The sequence below is a fragment of the Rhea americana genome, unplaced genomic scaffold, assembly GCF_003343005.1.
Source record: "Rhea americana isolate MKP2758 unplaced genomic scaffold, rheAme1 scaffold_539, whole genome shotgun sequence".
NCBI classification, from domain to species: Eukaryota; Metazoa; Chordata; class Aves; order Rheiformes; family Rheidae; genus Rhea; species Rhea americana.
The window spans coordinates 116,977-136,113 of record NW_028186689.1 but is presented as its reverse complement, the minus strand read 5'-3'; the positions used below and the strand labels follow the sequence as shown (position 1 = coordinate 136,113).

The following is a 19,137-nucleotide window of genomic DNA, read 5'->3' as shown; positions in this document are numbered from 1 at the left end:
TCACCCTGCAGGTTGATTTCCACAACTCTGGATGACAGCACACAGGAGAAAACAATGCTCCTGGACTCCCACCACACAGAAAAGAAATTCAGATATGTAGCTGCTCATCATAAACCTGCTTCTGTAAGGAGGCGTTTAAAAAGACTCAAATAAGTGTAGGTTTAGTCTGTGCCCCACTGAACTGAATTAAATGGCTCTAAACTCTCAAGTCCACTTCAGCCTACCCAAAAGCATTTTTCCCAGCTTACTTACCTTGATGTGCTTTGTCTGTGTGGCACCAGATTTCCAAGGGGAGGAGGCAGCACTGTCTTCACCAACAGTAAGCCCTGCAGGCCCCTGCTAGACACAAAAGCAGCTTGTCTCAGGAGGAAGCACTACTATATGCGGTCAGTATTTTCTTTGGAAATGTTATCACTCAGTATAAGCCTATAATACGTAAGAAAACAAAGTAGAGGGAAATGATTATGAGAACAATTCTGCTCTGGGACATTCAAGCTCTTTCCCTTGACCACAGCCTGTCCATATCAACAGGTACTCCCCTCTGGTAGGGACATTCCCCACCACCCAGATATGAAGGTAGGATCTGGTCCTGTGAAGCACAGACTGGCCAGTTCCACACCACTTTGTGCATGTAGAACTCAAGACCCAAAACTCCTAGGATAGCAARCCCACTCCCCTTCATTGCGCTTCCCTCTGGGCTTTTGAGGAGAGGAGAGTTGTTYTTCTGCTTGTTCGTGCTTTCTCACCACTAGCAGCTCTGCTAAGATCTAAGCAGTATTCGTGTACATCATGCAGTGGCACCAGGTGACAGGAGAGAATTTCTTAGCATTGGCAAAGAGAGCAAAGAGTCACRTGCTGGAGATCAACGTGGGCTACTGAGTGGCAACGTTAGCCCACTACTCCCAGCTCCAGCACTTCCAGAGCTACCAGCCTGCAGACACACTGTTCTTCGCTATGGAGGTAGAAAGGGGAGCAGAGGCCATCATGTGGACAAAATTTAATTCCTGAAGTGCAGGCTAAGGGTCAAACTCATCCTATCAATAGTTCAAAGAAAGGTTGCCAAGCATCTTTGCACAGCACTGGGAAATACAAGACCAATTAAAAGACAGAGGAGAAACTTCCTTAGGCRCTGGCATTCTGTCCTCACAATTCAGAGGGTTTGTTTGGTTATTGTGTTTTTATCAGGGCGAAAAGCAAACCAAGTTTCCCCAGATGACCTCARTAAGCAGGATTTTTGCTCTTCTGCAGCCACTGCAGACAGACAAAGCAATTTGGAAAGACAGGAATGAATACAACTTTTCTTTCTAATTTCTGTGCAGTGTTTTAAATCTTCTGGCTCTAAATGCCACCAGAAGAGCAAACACCACCAGCACTATACTCCGCCAAAGATAAATCTGAATGTTTTTTTTAAATGTGAAGCTCTGGTAATACCTGCCTTACATTGCTGCCTCCTAAATAAAATCACATTYCTGTTAGACTTCTGGTGTGTAATGTCAGCTACCAGAACCAGAAAAAAGGGAAACGTATAGGAAACAATGTAAACAATGTAAAGGCACTGTACACGAAGCCAAGATGTACCATCTGCTTCCTACTAGGCATAGCATAAAGCAGGGTTCAAAACAGGCAGTGTAAAGTACCCAGCTAGCATCRTGTTTAGATCTCCAGAAAGGCAGCAGGAGACTCTTCCTTCTTCCTGCTATTGGTACCACTCAACAGCACCTGAGCAGTGCAGAAGTTTTAAGTATACCTGCATCATGACTGCGGGGTCCACGGAGAAGGTCTGGTATTTAAAGGGGATGTGAACCGTCTCTTTGGGACGTAGATAGACCTGAGGTCTAAGGTCATCGTGAAGATGGAACATATCCTCTTCCACTGGAGTAACAGTCTTGGTGAGCTCTTTGAAGTGCCTCCATTCCCTCGTGTCTGATATAACACTGGAGGAGAGACAGTTACTGTAAGGAGAGGACAGCTTGGGGGCCGACGTCAGCCCTTACCTCCTCTACCTCGCTCCCAGAGTGTGGCTGGAAGGCACGCTGGCGTTAAAGCAAGGAAGGGACGAAAAGCACATGCCCTCCCGCCAGCGGGGAAGCACTGGCAGCCTGCTTCCCGAGCTCTCCCCCAGAGGCAGGCAGGGATGGCTACCTCATCACAAGGCCGCCGCTCTACCTGGACTCTTCAGCTTGTAGACKGTATTGCCCCATCCCTTTAGGCTGGTACAGGGCTGACAGGAAGAAAACCRGAAGCGCAGTAGGATCTCCCAGTACAGAGCCCAAATCTGCCTATGGATGTCCCCATTTCAAGCGAGCCTCAAAATTCAGACAGACCTACTGCCTTCCTATTGTGCCACTTATCTCCTGAGCCTCCCTGAGCAGCGCAGAGACCACAAACGCACACGKGGGGACAGAGCTGCTGGCCCCTACCTGAGCTCCGGGTGGTCGATCTCAATCGTCACCGTGTGCTGSACATTGTAGGGGTTTTTCAGTGCAAACTCGAAGAACTCTGCCGTGCCCAGCACGGCGTACACAGTGTGGGTCGTGGTGATGGCCTGCCGGAGCATGTCGGAGATGCTCTCGGCTTTGATGCGCTCCCGGTAGGCGTCAATAATCTGCAGGTCCCGGGAGTGCTGGAGGCGCTGCTCGCGAGAGCCCTGCGAGGGAGGCAGAGGCCACGAGCGCAGTCACTCCTGCCGTGCCCTCGGCGCCCGCCGGCAGCGCAGCCCCGCCGCACGGCCTCCCCCTCGGCCCAACCGCTGCCGTCCTCACCGCGACACGGAGTTTCCTCCCGCCGCCGGGCTCCTCCTGGGCTTCCCGCTGCCGCACGAGCGCCATGCGCTCCGTCTTTCGCCGGCGGACGGCCGCGGCCTCGCGGGGGGCGGGCTGGGGGGCCGCGCTCACCTCCCGCAGGCGGCTGCGCAGCAGGGCCGCCAGCTCGCCGTCCACGTCGGCCAGCCGCTGCGCCCGCGAGACGGTCCTGCCTGCGCGGGGGGAGAGGCAGCCTGGGCGCAGGACGCCGGGAGGCTCGGCTGCCCGCCGCGGGCGCCTCCGGCAGCACGCGGCGCCCGCGGGAGTGCCTGCGCCTCCACGGGGAGGGAGGGCCGTGCTGCCCGGCACGTGAAACACGGTCATACAGGAAACCTGCACGATCTAACGCAGCCTTCTGCTACGTTGGGCGCTGACAATGGAAGCGAGGGAATTCAGGAGCACACGAGGCTGGTACGTTATTTTTTTAAGCACTGACCCGGCAAACACTAGGCTCGGAGCATTTGCAGCGGAGGGAGTGCAACGGGGCTGCCAACTCGCGGCTAGATAGCCCAAACACAACTGGAATAAGACACGGGTATTGCAGTAAGCCAGGCCATTTCACGACAGCAGAAAYGCTGGACTGAGGCCACTGCAGGGGGCAGAGCCCGAAGCACCCACGCCTGGGCCTTGCCACCTTCACCAGCACCCACGAGACGAGCGAGGGCTGAGCGCGGTCGCGGACAGGCAGCACTTACCCGCGCCGGTGCCCGAGGAGAACAAGCTGCCGCCCGGGAAGCTGCTGGCGCTGTCCCGCGACGGCACAACGCGGGAGCGGGACGGGGGCAAGGATCTCGGTTTCCGCGGCCTCTCCTCGCCCAGGTGGCCTGCCACAGAGCAGAGATTGCAGGGATAAGCCCCGGCACCATCCCGCCCAGCGGGCCAGCGCCCCAGCAGCTGCCTCTGCCCCCCAGCCGCACGACCCACGGACAAGGGTCGCCCCACGGCTGCCTCCGTGAGGCCGGAGAGGATATTCCACGCAGTTCAGACAGGCCCCAACTCTGCTCGCCCCAAGGCCGAGGGAGCCTTTTGGCACTCGCGGGTGAGCAGGCCAGGCCAGCTCTGCGCTCCAGCATGAAGACTGGACACCTCTGGAAAGCCTCCAGCCCTCGGGGGCCATCTCCCCCCCGCAAGGAGATGTGCTCCCGAGGTGCCCAGGCGCAGAGAGCGTGCCCTGCACAGCAGGACGGGCTCTGCAAGCTCCAAGGTTTCCACTCTGCCGGGCTGTCCTTAGCCCGCTCCCCACCAGGGCTGTGAGCAGACTGGGAGATCGCCTCGGGATTTCAGTCTGGTCACGTTGTGTGCAGGAAAACTGGATCTAGGACAGTTCCTCCATCTGGTTCCCTTCAGCATCTTCCTGCACCAGCGATGCTCCAGCTGGGATCTCTCTCAYCCTTGAATACTCCCATAAAACATAATGCAGCAAACTGAAAAAAAAATCGTCACAAAAAGCCAAAGACATCTTTCTAAACTCACCACCACCCTTCAGTGAAAGCAAAGATGATATCTTTAGGCTTTTTTGCATGCAAGTTGCTTTGATTGCTGGCAGACAAGGATGTTCAGAGATCCTTGCTACAGATAGTGCAAAAACCTTCCTTCATTTGCCATTGTAGCGAGCAAAGATTTAGGGAGCAGAGGCACTGTGCATCCACTGATGCAATTCCACACACATATGCCTTGCTGCTTTAAATCAAGTTGAAAACAATCTTAAAAGAATTGGCAGATGCACTGTTTCCATTCAGTGATGGCCTCACAGGAACTCTCCAAAATTTCTCAAAGTTTAAAAGCTTTGCTGAAAAATGAAATTAAATTCAGACTTCAACTGTTAATCTTTCCTCCTCTGCTTCTAATCCAGCAACTAAGCCATGTCAGTTTGGAACGCACGTCAGCAGCTTATGGAAATGGACTGTAGCTGAGCAGGCAGGCACTGCTATCGAAGCCCGGAGCTAAAATACAAATTCCAATTGGGTAGGCCTAAAAATGGTTCCTTCTTCACCCAGGCTGCACTGGGGACATCTTGTGTTTTCATGACTATCTCCGTATCCATCACTACTGCTACAGGAAGCATACGTGAGCTGACGCCAGCAGAGAAAGGGAGATATCCAGCGTGGACTTAGCTCCTACTAGGATGTACTAGAAAATGGCTGCTCTGAATTTTTTTTCACTTTGTTGTAAAATCTAATAGCAAGCGATATCCCCACTACAAATCTTTAAGAATAAGCAGCAGTAGATGCCTCGTTGCTTATTACACTCCGTGTGCTTTCCAGTGCTTTCTCTGGAATCTTACTGCTATTAGATTTTATAACTTTTCTGTAAGAGATACGGCAGCTTCCTAATAAAAAGTGGTGTTGACATCGTAAGTAATTTACCACCGATCTTTGCAACAAATTCTGATTTTAAACGTGCGTTTTCCGAAGCGTCAGTGAAGATCCCGAGTTTTGCAAAGTGCAGTAGGTGGCCAGTAAGACGCACAATTATTTCCTGGGGACAAGTGTTCTGCCACTGGGAAACTTATTTTAACATTCTTTCTCTCACGCCTCCAAAAACTGAGCATAACTAGCCCCAGCGCTGACCCGTCTATCGTCTTGTCTCCTTTCTCTTGCTGTCATTTACACGCATGCAAAGGTTATTCTTAGCTGAGTGGGATGAGGCTATAAAGCTGTCTGTGTATTTACCTAACCTATAAATCTACGCTCTGTCCTTCAGGTAAAAGCACGGCACATGCAGAGTCCTGTGCTGCAGTTCCTCCCCAGGGAGAGCAGCTGCTCTGCAGATGCCATCTCTGAAGACCTGAACTTTGGTATTTGAAAGAGCCTTGGCTGGTCATTTTCCACACCTCCAAAAATCAGGAAAAGTGTTCCTGCTCTAAAAGACACCATTTAGCTCTAACCGTAATCATCTCTGCTACTTCTCCGTGAATGAAAAATCAGCCACTACGAACTTTAAAAGCTTCACCTTTTTCACTGCAGTTTTAAGGCATTTAAGCAACTTAAAGATGCGCAATTCCAACGGTAAATATTAATTTCTGTAATGGGCAAGACTACCTAAGGCTGCAGAAATCAGGATTTCTCTAGGATCTTCTCTCGTGCATTTGACTGCAGCCTGTGTTAAATCACCACCGTTTCCCTTCCAGGGCCATCTTTCTCTAAGTCTTCCACACAGCAAAGAGCAAAAGCAAAGTGTTTTAAGACATGRGAAAGCACAGTAAAGATCTATGCGACAGGACTCAGCACCACCTGGAATCACTCCACATTCCCTCTCTCCAGCAGACAGATTTCAAAATGATGGCTCCACTTCACATGTTCATTGCAAACCCACAAACAGGCACCTGTGAAGTCTCGAACAAAAAACTTAGTCCGATTTGTTTTGCTGAGCAGCCCAATAAACACCATGACATGTACAGAAAAAGGCTCTGGTGCTCAATGTCTTAAGCTAAATTTCATAAAGAACTTTTAAAACCTTACTAACATTATTTTGCCATTAAAAGAAAACCACACAGGCAGAAAAATCAAAGGGTAGCTGTTGTCCTGGTACGCTGTGTTTTCCTTCTCTCTTTTGCTGGGTTTGAGTTAAACCTCTCCGGGTTATGAATCTCAGACTCGCCTTCCCAGGAGCTTATCATACTTTTGCAGGCAAAAATATGAAAATGACAGTTTAAGATATCTTACAATGGAGCTAATCTTTCCTCTGAAGATAAGATTTTAAAACCTGGAATCACTGCACATTTATAGGCCAGTGAAGTAGACAAAGTACCCAGCACATTCTGGGAAGAATAATGTTCTTACAAGGCTGGTTTTCTTAGAGGTACAGCTTTCTGCATGCCGCCTGCTTCTCCCGTCTCCTTGCTGTTTACCAGCACCTAATTGAGTGTCACTGTTTCCACGTTGTCTGCCTCAAAGCTGCCTTACATTGGACATTTGTAAAACAGGCAGGCAGAAACAACTGGAAAGAGAATTAATGAGCTGTACATGTCTACCTCTTTCTGCAGCCTAATGGTATCCTCAGCCTAAGCAAAGCAGGATCACGCCAGGCCTGGGACTTACAGCTGCACAGATTTCTCAAGCACCTAAAAATCCTCTGAAGAGCCGCAGTCAGAGCTCTTGCTCAAGGCCCACCAAGCGTTTGCCTCACCTAGTCCCAGGGCAAAATGCGAGTATCTAAGATACCTGGGAACAGTTTATTTTTCCAGAATAAAATCATTTTGCAAGTATCACAAAGCATGACGGCAGTTTTCATTCTGGCATTTTACCTGTAGAACTTATATCCTGATGCTGCCCTGATCCCATACAGTCTTCTAGTACATTTAAAAGCACTATGCCCGAGAAAGATGACCAAAAAAACTCATTTTGCCCTAGAGCACGACTTCTGGACCCTCCGTTTTGGTACAGCTGCTCTAGGAAGCCATAAACTGAGCATTTAACAGAAGGCACAGATGCACTCACAGAAGCGACCCTAAAGTTAGAGGAATTTTCTATTYGTGCTGCCAGCAAATAGTACATAAGCTAGTGAAAGGGAAGAGCAAGGAAATATGGCTTGGCCCAAAACAACAAGGAGCCTGGAACMGAGACTGGGAGCTAGCCAAGAGCCTGCTGCATCGCATTGCTAAGGGCTGCACTTCTGAGTTTCTGAATGTTTGGGGTCGGGAGCAGTTCACAACCCCATGGAGGACTGATCTCAGCCCTGAAATACTCTGGCAACCCTCCTCATGGTGCAGGCCTGGAGCTAGGCTGTCAGTAGCCTGTTTGTCAGCGCACAGAGAGCCATCTGTATCAGTATTCCCCGATTATAATGCATCACCAGAGACCAGGGAGAAGGCCACTGGGGTTGCTTCTAATTCAGCTCTGCTACTGACTGATGGACTAAATAAAATACAGTAAGGCCATACTGAGGACCATAAATTCCAGCTAAGTACTTGTGCCAAATCAACACAAAGAGACGCTCAGATGAGTGGATTGGAAGGCCTGAGTATGACAGAGTGGGAAGCTCATTGAGTGAACGAGTAGAAGACCCAGAGCCTGTCAGCGATAAACTCCAGACACAGACTTAAATGGAATTTAGACTATCAGAGTAAAAGACTTAACCTCTGGTCTTCGAGATGTTTGGGCACAGCAGGTGCTATTGACTTTCACTCGAATCAGTTCCGGACACACAGCGAAGGTAAAGGACAGCACCGCTTTTGCGCCAAAGCTGGGGCCTTCAGCTGTATGCCGAGACACATCCTGCTGCTGGAACACAAGCCTCTCCGCCGCATCCCTCCGGGTGCGACACCCAGCGAGCAACGCTGGCCTACAGGGAGGCTCTCAACGGCCCCACAGCCAGAAATGCAGGAGCTGGCAGTAGTCAGAGTACTGCCCACAAGACATGGCCGGAAAAGGCTCAGAAACCTCTGCTGTCTGGCAGGGAACTCGGGCAGAACACCTGAAGCTCTTACCAACGTTGGCCAGGCAGAGGTGAAGTCGACCCTTCACAACAACGTAGACACCAACAGGCCGCACCGTGCCGTGTCTGAGAACGTCCCCACCCACCACTGCCACGTCCTGCTCGTACTCGGTCGCTGCAACCTCCAGCTCGTGGTGGCTCCTGACGGCTGTCCGACCCTGGCGGAGCAGGTGCTGTGGAGCAAGGCAAAGAGCAGTGCAGCAGGTGCCTCCGGCGCTTCCAGACAGAGCGAGGCATTCTCGGGACAGAGCACTGCTACGCTTCACGTGATCGAGTGCAAGTTCTAGTAAGAAGATCCATCTCCATTTACAAAAACAGCACATGCATTTCCATCACAGGCTGCTGTTGATGAAATGGTTTCATCGCAACTGTTACCCAAGAGGATAACAACTGGGCATTTTTTAAATCACCACTCCAGATAACTTAGATTTGAGAGGTTAAAAAAAAATGGATAAGGACGGTTCTGGATTTCTTTGATTTTTGTAAAAAGCACAGTAAGCCTTAGAACACCATGAAAGTCCCGAAGAACGGGAAGAAAGTTAACATTTTGCCATCATTTTCAAGGATAAGATGACAAATCCTGTGATTACAGGCTTGTCAGGTTGACATCAGTCTCAGTTAAACAAGGGAATGGCTGATTAAACCTTGATTATTAAAGACTCRAGGGTAATACAATAATGATGCAATACAAGACAAAAGAAAAAGCACAGACTTCCTTAAATTTCTTGCACGTGAAGTAGGGATTCTTTTTCATCATTAGCAGTTGTTACAGCTTTAGGAGAAAGGCTTGATACCTTCAACTTAACTGCAGCCGACCCAACAAGAAGTAAAGAGTCTCCATCCCAGATGTCAATCTGAAGGCTATGGTCAGCCAGGTAACATATAAACCAGCGCTGTTCTCCAGGTTTCAGGAAAGCAGGGTCCACCATGTATTTCAGCTGCAATCCCGGAGATCCTACAGCAAAAGGAACGCAGCAAGAAAAATTAGTAGGCTGCATCCACACGATCTAGGATACTTTCTGCACTAGAGAATCCTACCTGATTATAAATTCATTCTCACAAGGTGTGGGGATTATGGAAGGACCCATAACCCCACTGCATCGCTAAGAACTAAGCCTTAGAAGCATTGAGCTGCCTAAGCTAAATCAGCATCTCTGGGACACAAAGATGCACAGYGCCCAGTTCTCAGCACCAAGACCCTTCTTACTCTGTGCAGGTGCAATTTCAATCTAATGGACCTATCAGTCAATTAGTAGCTTACAGGTTCAAGCAGGGAATGACATCTACTCATAGAAATACTCGGTTTGTATGGACCTCTCTCTTCAATTGCCAGTAATAATTCCACATGGAGAAGGAACGTTATCAACTAAAAATGCTCTGCAAGAGATAGTATATTGGCTTTGTACTCTTRGGACAAGAATTTAATAAGACAGAAAAAAAAGCATATTGCTAGTAGAATCAGATTAGATTACTCTAGGCAGTTTGCTTTAATGTGTTGCATGTCTTAGATACACTCAGCCACAATTGGAGTCAGCAGTCTAGATGTCTGAAACATGACACCAATACTTATCGATGTTTTACTTTATGGTTTGACATTTTGAACATTTTYAAGTTTATGCCACATAAGCTAATGGAAGCCTGCTATTAAAACAGATACCAGCCCATTCCCTTGACCTGGAGACAAGCCTAAATCTGATTAAACAACAAAGTCTTTCAAGTGCTTTTTTGGCCAAAACTCCCACRTGGCTTTTCCTCATACATTAACATAACATAGCACACAAGCAAAACAGCAACAAAAAGCAAAGTTTACTGAGGAACTGCATGGAAAACTCAAAACAGCAACAAGATTTCCGTATTAATGTACTTGTAAGCCCTGGGGCAAGGCCTAGGGAACACTGAGAATTCTACGCTTTATAAATAAATCTAGCTCGCAGGCCTTTGAACAAGATGCATCTCCTTCAATTGTCAAAGATATTTCAGAGGAAGGAACAAGAGAGGCAATGTGTTAAGCAATGCAGAATTACCTGACTGAATGACCCACTATAGTTAGGTGGTTCTGCCTTAAAACGTGATGTTTTATACCACTGATAAAACRGAACGCTTCAAGGCATAATGGTTTTCTGTATATGCAGTTAATAAGTGATGATAGAGCATAATGCCTTCTGTATACATCTAACTCAGTTTTGAATYCTGCCAAGTGAGCGTTTCAAAAATGGTTCCTACAGCGTTCAGGCAAGTTATGCATTACAGGAAGAGACATGCTACCTTGTGCCTGCTGTAAATATGTCGCCTTTTAATTCCCTTCCACCTAGCTAGGGCAATCCTCACACTATTCATYCTGTCATGCCCTTTCCATTAGATTCTGCTCTGGCATCATGCTCTGTTTTTAAGCAACTGCTAGAACCTCCAGGGCTTCTGAAGAGGACAYGCCACGTGAGGACACTAAAAAGCACCAGGCCCAGAGCTTACCGCTGCTGAGGGTTCCATCCTTGTTAATCTGGACAAGGACACGCGGAGATGCAGCTGACCGGGCTGCCTTCTCGTCGTCCGTGTCGACCAGCTGCAGCCGCGGTGTGGTGACCGGTGGGAAGCGATAGAACTGGAAAGTGAAGAACACTGTCTTCGGCCACATTACTTCTACACCGTTCTGCAGAACCCTTGACCAAGAAAAGAACGCTTTGGGGCTAATTTGTAATACAGTATTTCCTCCTGATCCTAAACTTGTTGTGCATTTGTCATCTACTGAGAAGCAGAAAAAACAAGATCAGTAATATCAAAAGTATTTGGATTTCTTTGAAGACAGAGGGCATATGGTTTGCCTTTGCTTTCCAAAAGCTTCATAACTCCAGCTGTCTTCTACCGTATGCTGTGATGGAAGAGCCAAGGGAAAATAACATTTTACCTTCACACAGCACACTGCCATCTATGGAAAAAAAAACTGTGAACAATGCATCATCAAGATAAAACCACCCTCAGAGGGAAAGTCTTTCCATTAAGTTTCTGAACTTAAGGTGTAGTTGCAAAAAAAAAAAAAAAAAAAAAATCCCGCCTTAATTAGTTTTTGCATCACATTGTGGCTATTGTAAATAAAAAAAAAAATAATTGGAATACATTCTAAGAGCATCCTGAAAGTAAAATAATTGCACTGTAGAAAACTCTTCGGGACTTTGTTTCCATCACAGACATCAAAAGCAGCAGCACATTTATAGAGCCGCATCCAAGTCAAAGCAAGCAGGTTGCAGGTAGTTTTGGAAAAGGATTGTGCCCCCAAAGCACTTCGAAATCACCTGAAGAATGTCATGAAGATTTGGGATCTTACCTACTAAAAGCAAGAAATTGCAGGATTATTTCATTGCTTTGCAGAACATCAGCTTCTTCCAGTTGGGGGCTGAAATTCACAGGGTCTGTGGGGTCCACGACTTCCACTGGCTCCTTGTTACAGTCCAGGATTTCTGGAAAGCCAGAGGCGTGCAAACGAGCTAGGGAGGCACGAGTGGGTGCAAAGCTAAAACCGACAGAGAAATGGTTTTGAGTTTCTTGGCAACAGCCTCACAAACCTGGGCCTTTCTTTGGTACCCCAAGACGCTCAGCAATGGGGTTCGGTGAGCACGAGAGCACTAAGGTGACMGGCAGGGGCTGTTCAACGGCACCAGGCGGCATCGCCCCGGCGGGGACGTGCACGCCGACGAGCTGCCGCCCCCAAACCCTGCCCGGGAGCCTCACCTGCCTGCCTGCACCCCCACGGCCGCGATCGGCGCCTGCACGGGCATGAAGGGCAGCTCCCGCAGCTGGTCGCTGGCACCGGCATSCGGGCCCGCGGAGCCGTGGCTCAGGTCGGCCTCCAGGTGAGTTATTCCAGCTGGGCTGCTGCCACGGGGCGGCTCCTGCTGAGAGAGGAGAGCACGCGGCTCCCAGGGGCTCGTGCTCCCGGAGGGAGGGAGGCACGAGGCCTGGGTTCACGCCGGCCTGCACCGCTCGGTGCCCGGTGCGGGGCAGCCCAGCCAAGGGCAGGAAGCCTTCGGGAAGGCACGCCTGCGCCGCACTCACCGCGCGCGCGCTCCGCGGCGCCCTGCGCGGCGCGGGGCGCGGGGAGCCGGCGCTGCGCCGCAGAGCGGGCTCGTCTCGACGCTGCGGGCAGGCTGACAGCTGCGACAGGGAGAGCTGAAAGGAACACAGCTATCGTGAGCACATCTGCTCCGCGGCGGAGCTCGCGAGAAGGAAGAAATACCACGACGCAATCGGTGCTACAGGAAGTCCCCAGGGATTAGCAGGACCAGAAGTTTCTCGTTTCTAAAGCAGTCTACGCAGTTCAGATGTTGTTTGCTCTTAAATTTGGCTCAGCAACATCTCTGCTCCTCAGAGAAGCAGCACAGCTTGGTTGCTTGTGGGTTCACACCTCTGCTTCCTACTTTAGCTACTGTGCTGTATTTCRTTTTGCAAAGGGAATAATAAGAAAACGTGGTAGAAAAAAAAAACAGCCTAAAACAGTCCTCTGAAGCATTTCATTTCAACAAAAATATTTGTGAGCATTGATCCCTACACTAAAAAAAAACCCAAAAGATAAGATACTGCAGTATTCATAGCTTTTCTTAAACCTTGACAGCCCTCCATGGAGAAATCATGCATCACAGTCAGCATTTTGCCATGGGACAACAGTAGCTAGAAAATCTGGTTCACCAAAAGCCAGAATTGCCCTTAAAAATAGTAAATTTGGAGCGTGAAAATAACTCAGAGATTTTTGCCCAGCAAAGTATATGCAGAATTTGTTTTGCTTCCTCTGAGGATACGGATTTTAGCAGCGTGTTTAGTGTTATTTGGCCACAGTAGCCTTGAAAACTGACAGCCAACGGGATATTGAAAATGCTTTCAGCAACTGGCTGGCATTATGTGAACACAGCTACTTCCAAGGAAATGTCACTGCCTGCTAACTGTGCCCAAGCAGTTCAGCAACTTTCCCATGCGGGCAATGCACCCCCTGGGCAGGACTTGGGCAGTTTCTTCACACAAGCAGGGCTTTTATGTGCAGAAAATCCCCCCAAAGCAGACTTACCGAGATAACTACCTTTATTAGCATTATCAGTAATAAATTATAACATGAATATAACATCTGAGAAAAATGAGCAGCAGAAGCAGATAGTTCTGCCACCACAGATTCATCTGCTGCAGTATTCTGCGYGCAGGTGGCTTACGCGCGCCGGGCTGGAGGCATGCTCTCAGCCCTGCTGCTCCGCTCCCGGTCCCACCAGCATTTTGACCACAACACCTCCTTCAYGTCTTTGCTTCCTGCCCCTCCCCAACAGATCCAAGCTCCGTCGTTTATTACTTGGGCCTGAGTTATGCTGTTGTAGAAAAGTAACCTCCAGACTTCACTTACCTGCTACAGATTTTAACAACTAAACTCTTAAGACACCTGTAGGCATGTAAATGAAGTCGGAGTAGGTATGTCTTTTCCCTGAGTGGAACGCAGGAGAACGCTGGCAGCTCACGCAGCCGGGGCAGCCCCAAGCAGTCGGCACGGGCAGCACTTACCCCCGGTCCCTGGCTGGAGGCCATCGTCCGAGGCGAAGACGCTGAACCTGCGGGAGGCAGGAAAGACGCGTTCTGGGGAGGCTGCAGACGCCAGGATTCAGATGCGCCCCGGGCTGCCCGCACTAAAGCCAGTGGCAGCTTCGCTTCCGATCAGGATCTAATGTGATACAAATTCTGCTCCCTATCAGCTTATTTTTCAGAGGGTTGAGCCTGTTCAGTGAGGTGCCCCGCTGTTTCTCAGTCACTTGTTTGCCTTATGTTTCCAATAAGCTTACTACCTGGGAGGGCAGATATGTAGCACTTCTCCAGATTCATCGGTTATTTTGCTAGGAATTAGGCTACATCTGCCAGTTAGAGTTTTCCTGTTGTAAAACACAGTTCCCCCATCTCTAGACAGGGCTGCAGCTTCCCTTAAAGCCATGTGGCACTGGCTAAGTGGATTGCTTAATGAGACGTGAAAGTTTTAGGATACTTAAGGTTTTCATAGCTCTTCCATTATTTCTTGTCACTACTTTCATCTGTTCATACATTCATGCCCTGAAACTGTATGAGTTTTATTGTGTTTATATTTGGCTGGTCTACTTGTTCACTGGCACAAGATGAACTTGCTGTTGCACTAAGCAGAAATTCTTTAGAATAGGCTAGGAACACAGATGTTTTCTGGCAATGTTAAGACTTTATTCTACTTTCACCACCACATATATTTCAGCTATTTCATTCTGAACACTCTCCAGAGGAAATTGCCCTGCTTCCCTTCTGTCCAAAATACTGTTTTCTTTCCATTATGACAACTTTGGCTATTATTAAAACGACCATGCACAGACATATACAGGGCACAGGAGCTGTCAGCACAGCAGAGCTACCAGAGGTTCCCAGATGATGCGTTAGACCACCGATTTAGAGCAGCGTAGAACGAAGCCACACAYGTTGCTGTAGATGTGCTACACTAAGGTATTTCTCAAATACAAGTAAGGGCAGATATAGCTCAAAACAAAACAACATTAGCGCAGCACCTCAACAATTACTAAAATCACATCACCTTCAAATATTCTGATAAAGCATCCAGTCACTCAGCCATCATTGCGGAATTGTACWGATCTGAAGTAATCCGAAATCTTTGTCAAAATGTCCTATAAATCTCAAGAGGAAAAGCACCTATGCTGTCACATGGTAGATGGGTCCACACGCACCCAGGGAACAGTATCACTTATAGCAAATTCCAGCTCTACTGAAAATGGTRCCACAATGCGCAGCAGCTCAGGATAGCGGATAATGTGCAAAGCAGACTGAACTGCATTCTCAGTGCAAGCCAGACGACTCAAGTTGGTTCACTTTCCTCCTCTGTGGAGAAAGAGATTCTACCAKGCTTCAGAATTCAGGCTGCCGCTGCCCAGAATATCTGGAGTGTGTACGATCTACAGATGCTGATACTTTCTTTCCCTAATGTCTGCTCTTTTCTGAAATGCAGAACACACAAGGACGCAACAGCAGGAACGTATGCAGCAAGTACTGTTATTTGGGCACCATCACAGGATGGTTGCTCTGTAAGGCATAAAATATCGGTTTGCTGCACAACTAGTAATCAAATCAACGGAAGATATACTCAGCCTTYCTTGGCCAGAAGGACCAGATGGTGGTAAGTTTTCCAATGAAGCTCTAAAAAATGTGAATAAAATGCTCTTTTCAGCAGCTTGGGGTACAGAATCGCTTTCTGCACATGGCCCCTCTTGGAGCTGCTCACCTCACTCCATTTCTAGAACACTGCTGTGCTCTGAGCACTGCAAAGCAGCTGTGCGCTATCTGCTCACTGCTCTTCCAAAAGGTGCTAGAAGGAAGCGAACTGCACTGTCATGCTACATCGGCGTCCGTCATTAACATGGATCTAACCTAATGGATTGTGTTAAGCGCAGCTGTGAACTTATAATTGCTGTGAACTTTCTAAATAGGTAAAACAAGCATTAGTTCTGATCACAGCGAACAAGTCAGCTCTGGAGCCATGAGACACCTAAACAGAGCTGTTGGAGAACTAAGCCCTGAGATGCCCAGGAGAACAGAATTAACTGATTACATCCCAGTTGGTGAACAACATTAACAGCAGCCATAGGGTCTCCCATAACATACCYGCCACTTCAAAAGAAAGCCTCTCCTGTACATTAAACAAGAGAAAGTAAGGTAGCTTCAGCAGCAGGGATGATCTCCCTGCCCGCTTTAGGATGAAGGGCTCGAACATCTAGGTAGTCCTTTACACAGCACGTTATCACAGCCCCCATCTGTTCTGTTTAAGTAACAGCTGGTGGGACCTCACCTGGAAAGGCCAGTGCCAGGAAGGGTTGTGCCCTTCAAGCTGAAGGCAAGAAAGGCACCTTAAAAATGTCTCTGCCGATTACTTCCCAGAGAACCTACACAGTAGGGAACTGCCATGCTCAGAGTCATTGCTACTAAAAAAAAAAAAATAATGGAGTAAAAACGTCAGCCAGAGGCTTCAGCTTCCCTCTGGGCTGCAGCTGGCCTGATGGGAGCTGATAGGTAGGCTCTGCTCGCAAGCGGCACAGACCTCCGCTATCATCGGGGAGATGCGAACGGAAAGGCGCCGGGACCTGCTCGCTCCTCCACGCACCACAGCCCGCTTCCTGCGGCTGCTCTGCCGTTTGATACAAAGCTGCTCTGCCTGCAGCAGCAGAACAGCCACGGGTGCTGCCTCCGCTAATCCCCATCACCGCACGCGCTCTCAGCCGCTTGCAAAYAGGCAAAGAAGGTGCATTGCGGGGCTCGCTTACGAAAAAGGGCAGAGGACCCTGAAGGGCTCTGCAAAGARAGCTGCCTACCCGGGAGGGAGGTCGCGTAACCGGACCTCACCTCACGTTGCCTCCTCTTCTCCTTGGGAGGAAAAAGGGCAGCAGCACCTGCTCTGCCAGAGCCACCGCGGCAGCCACACGCCGCTGCTGGAGGCGCGAGCGGCGACGCTGGGCTCGGCCATCGCCAGCCGGCCCAACTCCATGCTCCGAAACGACTCAGACGCAGAGGCGAGAGGGAACRAAGGGCAGAAGAGAGCYGAGCAGCTCAGTCCCACCTCTCCGACGGGGCGGTAAGGGCGATGCTCTTGTTGCCACCCCTCCAACCCAGGTACCTCACTTCCAGTTGGCCTCCGATGCGACTTAGCTGCAGCTCGCAGCACCCTCAAGAACCACAAAAACTCCACAGAGGTCGTTTCCTGAACYGCCTCACCCCTAAGAGAAATACAACAGTTCGACTAACAAGCTTAGGGAAGGGAACCTTCCCTGCTCAACCGGAGTACCTTCACGGCAGGGCGGGGGAACGGCCTGTCCTTTAGAACAGTTGCCCAACGCTGTACGTATCTTCACTGAGGGGAAGAATTTTAAAATCTCGCAGTGCTTCAGAAATCTCTGACGCTCTCCGTGGAGGCAATTCAGCACACGTCCGATCTCGATTTTGCTTGCCTGCCTTCCCTCCGCTGGCAAGCGAGCCGCATGAGACCTCTCTGCTGGAGCTCCTTTTCCCCAGACAGGCCAATACCGCGCTGGCGCAGCTGGCGTCGGARGGGGCCTGCAGCGCACCCCAAGAGGGGCGACGTCCTCGAGGGTGCACARTCGGGTCAGAGCAGACAAACTGTTAAGCCCCTGAACCGCTTCCAGGCACACACGCCTTATAATACCAGAAGTCAGAAAAATCGAGGGTATAAGCAGAACTGGTTTTAAATAGCCTGTTTATCAAAGTTCTCCAGGAGGCTTTAGTGGCTCTTCAGGAAGCGCGCATCCAGAAGAGATTACCACGTTACACGACATGAGAGACTTTCCAGCTGTCTATCGCACGTAATGCGGCAGTAAGAGGCTGCAGCGAACGACTGCCTTCCAAGTGATGCTAAAAGCTAACTTCATTCTGGAAAGCCTTCCTAAATCGTTGGAGACAAAAGGAAAATTAGGTTGCCAACTGCAGCAAATTTCCAGGCCTGTCCAGAGATTAATTTTTCCTGACACCCTATTACTTCACAGGCAGTTTCTGCTCGCCAAGTGCAGCTGTCAAGAAATTGTTAGGGTTTCTCATTCAACGTTTCTGTCACTTGAGCACATAACCAACCTCTGAAGACATTTGCTTTTGGCAGCAAAACCACGACGGAAAGTTGATCAAAAACGCAAACAGACTGCTCCGCTCCTCGCCCGCCCGGACACCGGCGGTGCCGTGCAAGGGCGCGTGGGCACGGGCTCCCGCCGGCCCGGCACCCCCATCCCACCGCCGCCGCTCGTCCCCAGCGCAGCTCCAGCCTCGCGGAGCGCAGCCTCCGCCGCCCGGCGCCCGGCGGGGCGAGCACGGGCTCCTGCAGCGGGAGGCAGCGCCGCGAGCGCTTCGCCACGAGCTGCCTCTTGTTAACCGGAGGGATTTGCACCGACTCGCCCGCCCCTCGGCCAAATCCCGAGGGTGCACCGCGGCCCGGGAGCGGCCCGCGCGCTCCTGGGCTGCGCAGCGTGCAGGAGCGCCCACGCAGCACAAAGCCAGCTTTCGCCGCTGGCCACGAACCAGGCGTTACCTCCTTAGAATACAAGATCTTTGGGGGCAAGAAATAACACTTAACCCAGCAAGGCCTGAAGGGCTCCGCACGCAAGGTCAGCTCAGCACTTCTGCACCACCCGCGGGCACTGGCCTGGGGGCAGCTCGGACACTTTGCAGCACGTGCCCTGGCTCCTCGCTTGGCTACACACCACTCCATTTTGATGGCAATTAGCTAGCCCAGACTATCTGCAGAACTGGAGCACGATGTCATTTCACATGCTAGCCATTTCCTTTGGTCCTCCCARTGTGGCTTTTTTGGAGTAACGTACCTGTTAAGACACACTTTTTAACCACATCACAGTTCACTAAACGTTATTGACTGATACCAGCAGAATTGCATTTGTAAGAGACCTTTCAAGCAACATCAGGACCTTAACAGCCTCACAATTACATCAAGGAGAACCTAACCYAATATACCTCCCAAAACTCCAAACTGTTAAATCACTCCAACTGACCTTTTAAGGTTTCTGCTTTAAAGCCCGTTAAACCARCCAGGCCAACCCCACAGAGCCAGAAGGCTCTGCAGACCAAGTGGGTCAGCAGCTTCCCCAGGAAAGCCACGGTGCCACTGCCATCTCGTGGAAGGACGCAGCACGGCGAGCTTGCGCGGCTCCCAAAGTACCAGGCAGGACTCAGATCTGCAGGCTGAAGTGCTTCACTTCAGCTAACTGCTACAGTGTCATCAGGCTTACCAGAAGATCCGTRCAAGTTCGTAAAGCACTCAGAGAAAAGCATCAGTCAGAACTTAACCTGTTACGTATTTAAAGACTCTCACCGAGACTTGCACGGGAACGCACGCTAGAGC

General features: G+C 49.9%; 1 protein-coding gene across 6 annotated transcripts in view; it reads right to left on the bottom strand.

The window, feature by feature from the left end:
* The window catches only part of NPHP4 (nephrocystin 4), a 51,716-nt gene that overhangs the window by 8,241 nt on the left and 24,338 nt on the right, over positions 1 to 19,137 (bottom strand). For 4 of the 6 annotated variants that reach the window (XM_085318483.1, XM_085318487.1, XM_085318486.1 and 1 more), the window contains exons 11-22: positions 13,767 to 13,813; positions 12,285 to 12,398; positions 11,961 to 12,124; positions 11,557 to 11,742; positions 10,707 to 10,894; positions 9,032 to 9,192; positions 8,230 to 8,410; positions 3,497 to 3,625; positions 2,763 to 2,974; positions 2,421 to 2,647; positions 1,748 to 1,934; positions 253 to 339 (exon numbers count right to left, since the gene is read on the bottom strand). In XM_085318483.1, the coding sequence (XP_085174609.1) occupies positions 253 to 339; positions 1,748 to 1,934; positions 2,421 to 2,647; positions 2,763 to 2,974; positions 3,497 to 3,625; positions 8,230 to 8,410; positions 9,032 to 9,192; positions 10,707 to 10,894; positions 11,557 to 11,742; positions 11,961 to 12,124; positions 12,285 to 12,398; positions 13,767 to 13,813 (1,883 nt within the window). The remainder of the gene's footprint in view (positions 1 to 252; positions 340 to 1,747; positions 1,935 to 2,420; positions 2,648 to 2,762; positions 2,975 to 3,496; positions 3,626 to 8,229; positions 8,411 to 9,031; positions 9,193 to 10,706; positions 10,895 to 11,556; positions 11,743 to 11,960; positions 12,125 to 12,284; positions 12,399 to 13,766; positions 13,814 to 19,137) is intronic. The other 2 variants (XM_085318484.1, XM_085318485.1) reach the window with 2 other exon arrangements.